Genomic DNA, 10,577 nt, shown 5'->3' with positions numbered 1-10,577 from the left:
CAGACAAGTCCAAATCCAATGTGAAAATCAATAAAATAACCTCTGGGACAACGTTTCTTTTTGTTCAAACACCCAGAAGTCGCTGTTTGAGAAGAAACATGTTAATTAGCTTGCTGAAAAGGTGCAAAATAAACCGTTTAAATAAACACTTGAGGGTATTTTTTGATGGTGACCGCTTCAAATCAGCTTAAAAGAGAGTGCTGGATCTTGCCTGACTGACAGATCAGATCTGTGCGCATGGAGCTGTGTTCAGCATTTCGATCATTTGTTTGTGTGAGATTCCCACTGTTCTGAATCCGTGCCGGAGGCTCTGAGCAGGCAGAGGTTTGCATGTTATCTAATTCCATGCAGTTATGGTTTACTTTCCGGACGCTGTTGCAACATTTCCATTGCAACAGAAATTATGCACAGTTAAATCATCCCTGATCGAATTGGTGGAAATGTCCTGGAGCTGCTTTTGACTAGCAGAGAAAACAGACTTTAGTGTCAAGAACGTATCACACAAATGATGAATGATGTAATGAGTGAAGCGCCAGAAGTTTTGTGCATAAAACAGTCCCAACCTTTAATAAAAAGTTGACTGGAACAAATGACAGCCCTTTTTTGTGTTTGTTACAAAGTCAACATTCAGGATTGCTCAAACCCTGCACACGCACAACAAACACACACACACACACCCACTGGTGTTATTGATCCTGTTTAGTGGTTCAAATCTCAGGGCGTTGGAGCCAGACCACTAAGACAAATAAAAGTGAAAATAACTGGAATCGTTCAGCGCAGTGGAGATGTCTTGGGTTTAATCGCATTCGGGTCAAGCACGTCAACTGCACCATTATCTCTCATATACACGTTTTTCACACACACACAGACACACACACAGTCTGAATAGTGCAGACTAGTTCTGTATCCCGGCATGAGGAAGACAGTTGTTAAAAAAGGCCCACAGGGGGCGTTAAAGAGCACTCTGAGTTCGTATAAAAGCAGTTTTTTCGCTGTGAAATTCCAGCTCTTCGCTGTCCGACTCAGAGTTCATCCCTCCCGCCGCGTCCTCGTCCCCCCACACAGTGGGAATCCCCCGATACGACACTTTCCCCCGGTTGAGTCCAAACCCAAAACCCACTCGAATCCCCCCTCTGCCTGTGTCTGTCACCGGCAGTTTGGTCCTCCGACAGAAGGGGGCGCTGGCTGCACCGGAGTGCAGCTGAAGCAGCACAAAAACGGCTGCAAAAGTGGCCAGGATGAAGGCACAGCTGAGCACCGCCACCAGCGCCGGCAATCTGGAGGAAAGCCCGGGCTCACGCAAAGATTCCTCCGAGCTGGGATCCGCCTCGTGCTGGATCACGGGAATGCTGGGGGATTTTCTCTGCACCTGGTTCTGGTGCAAGCAAGAAGTCGCCACTAAGTGACTGTGTGGGGGACAGGAAAGACACTCGTTCTCCCCGGAGCCGGAGCACGTCAGGCAGGCTGGGTGGCAGGGGAGGCACGCCTGTACGGTCGAGTGCTCCACCCAGTTGTCCAACGACAAGTTGAGCACCTGCGGCCCAGAGATGAAGCCTGGAGGACAGGACTTCACACAGCCTTGCAGGAAAAGAGAGAAACCCGTGCTGCATTCTGCAAAACAGAGATCGAGAGAACGTGTAATATTAGATGCTATTAGGACTGTGGAAAGAAGTAAAAACAGCATGTGAAACACATTCACCTTACGTAAGATCAGCCATTCCACAAGTGTTAAAAGTTAGACAAGTAATCGCATAGTCATGCATTATTTGTCATTTCACCACAGAAATTACGGTATCACAAATATTAATCATCCGCAATTTAGTTCAATTTCCAATGTTTTATCTGATGGCAAAAGTATTTTTTTCCACAAATTGCTGGAAATCACAGACATTTTAAGACAAATATCACCCCAAAAATTTGAAAGCACTGTAAAGTGATACTTTGAGAGAAACAGAGTCGGCTATGACACTAGTTTTCCACTAGTAGTACCATCTTGTAGTAATGGTTAGTGTATGTCAGAAGAAAGCAAGCTTGAAGGCTGCATTTATTAGTTCAAAAATATAAATTAAAATAGACAGTAATATAGTATACAGTTATATTGTGAAGTACTACATTTTAATATTTAGTGTTTTTAATATATTTGTAAATGCTATTTAGTTTGGAAATGGATATATATTTTTAATTAAGCTGTGTTTGATAGCTTGTTGTAATAAATATAGAAATAACCATTTTGGGAAAAACTACAATAAGGTTGTAAACATTAGATGTTTTAATTTATGCTGCTTCAGTGATTCTAAAATTATTTTTGCAGAACTTGCATAATTCATGGACTGAAATGTTTTCACAGTGTAGACAGATTATCACGTGTTGTTCCTCAAAACCATGGAGAAATAATTATTCATTCTTTTTTGATGTTATACTGTAGATAATGTTTCATTAAGCATTATGGGTTGCATTTGTCAGTCTAGCCCTACAAGCAGCCATTAAATGTAAAACATTGAGATGGAAGGATTCTAAACCACCTTCTACTTCCATGTGGATTAAAGAAGTGTAATCTCATATGCCTTTGGAAAAAAATGGGTTTAGTTTGAAAAAGCGGCAAGATTTGTTTGTCAAATACTGGGAAGCTTCATTTCTTACTTGGGGATAACAGGACAGAATGCTTAGAACCTGACTTTTTATGTTATTGAATTTTATTCATGGTTTATTTGTGGCACTACGGGTTGGAGGTTTGGGGCATGTACATATAGGACAGTATGTGTGGGGATGAAAGATCTATTTAGATTATTCTGTGCTTTGTGTTTAATTGGAAAAACCCAATAAACAATGTTCATTATGGATTGCACATTTGTAATATGTAAAAGGTCAGTAAATTGCTGCGATATAAAGAATTACAATATTTTACTACTCTTTAATGATAGTACTGTTTACTAGTACTGCTTAATAAACATGCTAATCAACTTCTTGTGTAATATAATTACAATAAATATAAAATCAATTATTTAAAAATGTAAAAAGTACAAGCGTTGTTTAAGATTTAAGACTATGGCTACGTCTGAAACCACCTACTACTCAGTGATTACTGCATTTGAATTTAAACGCACTACTCGGCTGTTAGAAAAGTATGTTCTATACCAGTGGTGCTCAACTCTGTTCCTGGAGATCGACCTTCCTGCAAGTTCCAACCCTGATCAAACACACCTGAACCAATTAATTAGGACCTGACAGCACTTGATAATTACAGGCAGGTGTGTTTGATATGGGTTGCAACTGAAATCTGCAGGAAGGTCGATCTCCAGGAACAGGGCTGGTCACCCCTGTTCTATACAGTGTGAATTTGAGTAGTATGAATGGAACTCTGACGTACTACATCCGCCATTTTGTCTAATCCAATCTTAGTGTCCATCCGATGTGCACTTCAGAATCTCGCCGGAAGTAGTAGTAGTAATTCAGACATACTACTCGACTCGCAAACTGTTTTAATCATACTCTATAGTATGGAAGTATGCAATTTCAGACGCAGCTTATCAGAATCAGAAAGAGCTTTATTGCCAGGTATGTTTACAAATACGAGGAATTTGTTTTCGTGACAGAGCTTCTACAGTGCAACAGCATATAGCATTATATATAACGTATAAAATATTAAGTTTAAATATATTGTTTACAGTTCATTTCTGTCAACGGTTGTGTTGACCATAATGTACAACATTTGTTTTCAAAAGAATAACACACAACAATCAAAAACAAATGCATGATGGCAAATGTTTCTAGTTTCTGGCGAATTTTATGTCACACAAACATCAGGCACTAGCATAACTTGTCTGCTTCTAAAGTGTTTTCTTGTTCAGCTCAACTGCTGTCAAGCTTGAAAATTGCAAGTAGTTAAATTGTCAACATCTTCATCCCTCGGTACCTGGTTAGAAAACAATGCTATAGACATCTGAAGGTATTTATCATTGCACCCTTCACTAGTTTGTTGTCAACAAGACAAAGTTCTGCGCACTTCCAATACACGAGCTAAGCACTTAGGTTTCCATTTGCATAAGAAAATGTTTCTGGAACAAGTCCAGGTACATTTATTAAAGTTAATAAGGTCATTTCATGTTGTGCTCTCATTTCTGCTCCAAATGGGACAAATTATTCCTCTAGTAAAATTCAGTCGTACAGGCAGCAAAAGTGAAAACGCCTTGTCCTTGAGAACCTTCAGGCACTGCCTGAACAATATGGGGCTATAATGGAGAAATCAATCATCAAGTTTAACAAAGCAACTTTAAATAATAAAACACTTACCGGTCACTTTATTAGGTACACCTGTCCAACTGCTTGTTAACGCAAATTTCTAATCAGCCAACCACATGGCAGCATGTCTAGGCATGTAGACATGGTCAAGACGATCTGCTGCAGTTCCAACTGAGCATCAGAATGGGGAAGAAAGGTGATTTAATGACTTTGAACGTGGCATGGTTGTTGGTGCCAGACGGGCTGGTCTGAGTAATTCAGAAACTGCTGATCTACTGGGATTTTCACGCACAACCATCTCTAGGATTTACAGAGAATGATTTTAAAAAGAGAAAATATCCAGTGAGTGGCAGTTCTGTTAGCACAAATGCCTTGTTGTCGCAGAGGATAATGGCCAGACTGGTTGGAGCTGATAGAAAGGCCATAGTAACTCAAATAACCACTCCTTACAGTCAAGGTATGCTGAAAAGTTTCTCTGAACACATGACACATCCAACTTTGAGGTGGATGGGCTACAGCAGAAGAAGACCACACCGGGTGCCACTCCTGTCAGCTAAGAACAGCAAAGGTCACAATTCACACAGGCTCACCAAAATTGGACAATAGAAGATTGGAGAAAAGTTGCCTGGTCTGATGAGTCTCGATTTCTGCTGCGACTAGTCAGAATTTGGCATCAACAACATGAAAGCATGGATCCATCTTCCATAGTACCAACGGTTCAGGGTGCTGCTGGTGGTGTTATGGTGTGGGGGATGCTTCTTGGCACACTTTGGGCCCATTAGATGCCCATAAGCATCGTGTCAACACCACAGCCTTCCTGACTATTGTTGCTGACCATGTACATCCCTTTATGACTACAGTGTGTACCCATCTTCTGATGGCTACTTCCAGCAGGATAACACACCATGTCATAAAGCGTGAATCATCTCAGAATGGTTTCTTGAACATGACAATGAGTACACTGTACTCAAATGGCCTCCACAGTCACCAGACCTCAATCCAATAGAGGACCTTTGGGATGTGGTGGAATGGGAGATTCACATCATGGATGTGCAGCCAACAAATCTGCAGCAATTGCGAGATGCTATCATGTCGATATGGACCAAAATCTCTGAGGAATATTTCCAGTACCTTGTTGAATCTATGCCATGAAGGATGAAGGCAGTTCTAAAGGCAAAAGGGGGTCCAACCCGGTACTAGTAAGATGTAACTAATAAAGTGGCCGGTGAGTGTAGAAATCCGTTTAACAAATTTAGGCTTGTTTACTGCCCTCTGAAGGTTGAGAAGGTGCAATTCAAGATTGAGGGTATAAAACATTCGCCTTTCTTTAATAAAGCAAAATTTAAATTCTGAATGAAACCTCTCAGGCATCACTCCCGAGTGTTTTGCAATATTCATACTCATAAACATATATCAATATTCATAAGCTCAATGAGTAGTCAGACTGAGACATTTCTATATGACAGAAAGGTTTTGCCAAGGGAATTGCTCTGTGTGTGTGTGTAAACCCTTTGGTCATGAATGTCATTGGGTGTTTATTTGCATGGTTTATGGTGTGTGTTTCTTACCGATGCAGATCTGCTGTGTGTCGAAGGTCTTGCAGCTGTTATTTGAAGGCCTGCTGTAGTCAGAAATGGATGGATCTGTGGCACTAGAGCCAGTGCCGTATAAGATGAGAGTGAACTGAGAAAGAACGCCTGCAGGAAAAATGATGAACTTTAGAGATACTTTGAACACCAACAAACACACATTTGGCATCACGGCACACCAAATCCCTTTTTTGGTTTTGTTTAGCAGTAGAACAGGACATACTTAAAGATCAGGCATTGTTTTCAGAGAATATACATCCACGAAAAAAATGAAAAGACCCAGGGTGCGAATTATACATTGATGATCAGAGGGGTCAACTTTTTCAGCAATGTTAGTCTGTGTAATACCTGCTTCAGTGAATCAAATGTATGAACTTATTGAAATGACATCTATTTTACTAATGAAATTTATTTACATCTTCTGTGTTTTGTGGGATATTTTATGTATTCTGACCTACACTATCCGATTAGCTACTTCTAAGGTTACTTATGCGTCTAATTTTACTTTACTTTTAGGTTCTATGTAGTAACAAACAGCTATTTTATGAGTAAACAGTCTTGTAAACAGTTACATTGTCTATCGGTGCTCTAGATCTGCCGGTTTCAGACTGTTGAATGTCTTTTTTCTCGCTGACTGATTGGCGCGATTATACATTCACAGTGGTATGAACCATTATAGGGGTGGTCAAATGTATACAGTATTTATATTATTAATTAGATTTTTTACATTAATTTTAATTATTAACATTATTATTTAAAATACAAAGCGAGCAAATTATTTCTCAGTATTAAAGAGCTGACCACCCTATACAGGTTTTTTTGATGTCATCAAGGGGGATCAAGCGTTTATTAGGGGGGTCAATACCCCCCAAACCCCCCAGTAAATTGCACCCTGAAGAGACCACTTTAAAAGTCACAGGTTATCTGCATGTATTTGATTTACTAAGTATAGATTGAGTAAAATGTTAATATCTGTGTCCATTTTTAAAGATCAGATAATGTCGAGTGGAGAATGACGATGAGGTTCTTTAGAGGTCCATTGGTGGTGGCCAAATTTTATAGCTCCTTACAGGGCTCGAAACTGCGACCGTTTTGGATGCATATGCGCCCGAAATTTTATCTATGCGACCTCAAAATATATTTAGGAGCATTTGTGCGAGAGCATAAAATTGTTGCCGTGCGACCAGTTTTCACAACAAAATGTTCACCGCATGCACGGATTTAGGAGGCATCCACGCATTATGCATCTTTGCACCTAAAAACACCAAACGCAGCATTTAAGAATGATTAAAAACAGTTGACATGTCAACTTGCTGCAGTAAACAAAGCCTGCAATGCTTGCCCCGCCTTCAAGCTCTTCTTATTGGCCCACTGCGCTAGAACAGAACGCGAATGGATTGGTTAATATCAGCTATCAATCACTCAGTTCAGATGAAAGAGAGCTATATCCGCGAAAATGTAAAGCACCGAAGATGAGAGAATGAAAAAAACACTGACAGATGTACTTTTAGAAACCACTTAAAGTTACAAATAATGACACATCTGATTAGTGATCATGTAGTGGATGTTAGTCCAGCATTTACATTTTTCCCAGAGTGGATAAAAGACTTCCAGTGGTTAAAGACCACTGTGAAAAATACTAAAGCATTCACCGTAAAGCTGGCGGGACGAGTTTGCAGGTAAAAGTGTTTGCCACATCTACACATTTTAAGCACGAGATATTCTAACGTTATTTAATCCTCCATTTAATCGTTACGATGTTGTCAGTCATGCAACTGGCACCGCATGGTGCCAGGGCTTGCATTCACTGAGATGAAACTAATATTGCAGCTCATGAAAAGACCTTTATTGCTATTAAGATGAAGTATGCAAATGATAAGTTATATGTCAATAGCATCTGTGCAATATCAGACAGCACCTATGAGAACAGCACCGTTATAAACCGTTCATCTCATTCATGTCAAGCAGTGCCGGTGAGCGCATGCAGATTATTGTTTGTTAGTTTATTTGTCATTAGTGTTGATTTCAAATACAATAAATATGTTAATATAAAATGTCTAGTAACGGTGCTCATTATTTTTGGTGGATGCGACTACATTTTGTCTGGTGCGCCTACATTTTTAAAGTTAGGAGCACCGGTGCTACCAAGATTAAAGGTTAATTTCGAGCCCTGCTTTACATTTATTACAATGCTGGAGAGATTGCTGAATTATGTTTATATATTTTGGAAATGTCCCAAAATACAAGTGTATTGGTGGGAGGTAGGGTTGTCACGATACTGGAATTCGGTATCAATTGATACTAAAATTTAAAAAATGTCCATTTCCTGCTAACATTTGAGCGCTATTGAGCACTGATTTGCCATTGTGCTCACATGCTCAACAGAAATGACTGTGATTGGCCGTGAAAGTCATCGGTTCACCGAACTCACAGCTGTTTACTGAGTGTAACCACAGATACAGAGACACTGGAGCGTTTCAAAGTCACGTCAATCAGCTGGTTTGTCTATAAGCTGACATATGAGTGTACAGCTGATGAATCGAGGCTTTAAAATGCTCCAGTGTTTCTGTATCTGTGTTTACACTTAGTAAACAGCGGTGAGTTCGGTGAACTGATGACCTTCACAGTCATTTCTGTTGAGCGCTCAAACGTTAGCGAGAAATGGGCGTTGAATAATCTATATATAAAAAGCTGCATCTAGTTTCAAGCATAAATATAATTTTTCTAGGAACATGAATATAGATTTATTATGAAAATACAATATCAGTAGGGAAAGACATTTTTTATCTTCTGCTACATCAGTTTTCTTTTGCAAGTGAATGCATCTTGTAGGATGTTTGTGCAGAGAAACAAGACAAAAACCCTCATTAAGGCTAATTTTAGTACCGTAGTCATTAAGTCCAGCCATGTTCTCAATCTCCAGGGTCCATTCTCCACGAGGGTCCTCGTCCCAGGAATGAGTGGTCATGAACGCCCAGTCGTTGAATCCTTCGACTGAGTTATCCTGAGGCCTGAAAGCAAACCGAGCAAAAAGAAAATCAGCATGTGCTTATAAGGCAACCTTAAACAAGAGTGTGGCAATTAAATTAATTGAGTGTATATTTACAACATAAATAATTACCTTTCATAATGGGGGAATTGTGTTTGTGAAGCCAGAGAAGTGCAGAAATGTGTTTTCTTGGGCATTAGGTGTACTTTCTGAGACTTTCTTTTGAGTCTTTACATGCAAGTGTGCATTGATTATACGCTAGGGCCCTGTTTACAGCTGGTGTTAAGATGCGTTTTGGTCGATCGGCTCTCAAGTAGACAAGGGAGACACTTTCTCCTTTACACACGGTGTTCTAATCCATCTCTTTAGTCCACTTATAACCACTTTCTGATCTATAGGCTGGTGTATGTCTAATCATTCTAACTAATATTGCAAAAATAGGCTTGTCAAATGTACATGTGAATGCAAAAGGAGATTATAAAAAAATACAGAGGAGCTGCTTTTGTTTTTGCTCTGACAACTGCAAATTTATATCCAAAAACAGTCAAATTAGGACCGGAGAACATTGTGCTTTATGCAGTTTTTTGGCTTCAATTCAAACTTATGATTTTAGATGGCGAATATTAAATCCAGTCTGGCGAGCACGCTTCAAACACACATCACGTAAGGCTTAAGAATCAGTAGGCAGAGTGTAGATGTGTCTCTTGTGGCTGTTCAGATCTATTTCAACCACATGACCGTTTACACTGCAGAAGGACATCCATTCAAATGCCTTTTCCACTGCTGCTGCAAAGTACTCGAAAGCTATCAGTCTCAAAATACATCTGACCAATGGTTTCCGCTACATTCATTCTTTCATGGCAGGGCGCCACACTAAAATTCATCCTGCAACAGCCGTTTTTTTAATAGCGGGTTATAATCCCACCAAAATGTATTAAAAGGTAAGTGAATTATAACAGCGCAAACTTTTCTGTAACCGTAGTAGTGCTGTGCGTTGTTTGTTTAACCCTTTAAGGTGACGTGCTGACTGACAGGTGCGTGAGGCTAGCAAACACGACGTAGCTTTCAGTTATGATGAACACAGTTTCCATAATTATATTTTATTTATAGATAAAGGTCTATGGCTCTGCATAAAATGACTATCTTGCTGGAGTTTATAGCCGTATCACTTTACCTCAGGACGCATTAATGCCGCTCTGTAGGTCTATAAGCTTATTTCACGTGGCCGCCATTTTAAAGAACCAAAGCGAGGATGCGGAAGTATAGGACCAGCACTGTAAACATTGTAGTAACATGATGTGGACTATAAACCTCCAGCTTTTGCCGAGAATTCAAAATCAGAAATGGTGTAAACATCACTTTAATATCATTCAGTAAGTTTAATTTAAACAATTAAAAGCAATTTAGCATCAAACAACATCACAAACTCTGTAAGAGTAATATACTCAAGTGTCCTCCTAGGTTTCAGTTCATGGCACTAGTTAAACACCATGGGGACGCTTTCCTGCTTCAACCTATGTAACCCGGTGAGCTATAAAACACTGCAGTCCTCTGTAGCACTCCCTTGTGTTGTCTGTAGTAGTGTTGTCCTGGTACTGAAGTTTTAAAAACGCCCATTTCCCGCTAACATTCATAAACAGCGCTGATTTACTATAGTATTCACCAGTGCTCATCAGTTTACCGCTCTTCACCCAGTGCAAGCACAGATACACGGACACTGGAGCACGAAGCAGCCGTGAAGATCCGTCGAGTTATCTAGC

General features: G+C 39.9%; 1 protein-coding gene across 2 annotated transcripts in view; it reads right to left on the bottom strand.

Moving 5' to 3' along the window:
* Positions 1 to 545: 545 nt before the first annotated feature.
* Positions 546 to 10,577, bottom strand: part of furinb (furin (paired basic amino acid cleaving enzyme) b) — a 154,239-nt gene continuing 144,207 nt past the window's right edge. For both annotated transcript variants that reach the window (XM_056451691.1, XM_056451692.1), the window contains exons 14-16: positions 8,715 to 8,839; positions 5,808 to 5,936; positions 546 to 1,611 (exon numbers count right to left, since the gene is read on the bottom strand). In XM_056451691.1, coding sequence (XP_056307666.1) covers positions 953 to 1,611; positions 5,808 to 5,936; positions 8,715 to 8,839 — 913 coding nt within the window. In that variant the 3' untranslated portion in view covers positions 546 to 952. The remainder of the gene's footprint in view (positions 1,612 to 5,807; positions 5,937 to 8,714; positions 8,840 to 10,577) is intronic.

The sequence above is a fragment of the Danio aesculapii genome, chromosome 25 (genome assembly GCF_903798145.1).
Source record: "Danio aesculapii chromosome 25, fDanAes4.1, whole genome shotgun sequence".
Taxonomy (NCBI): Eukaryota; Metazoa; Chordata; class Actinopteri; order Cypriniformes; family Danionidae; genus Danio; species Danio aesculapii.
This window is presented reverse-complemented; position numbering and strand designations above follow the sequence as displayed.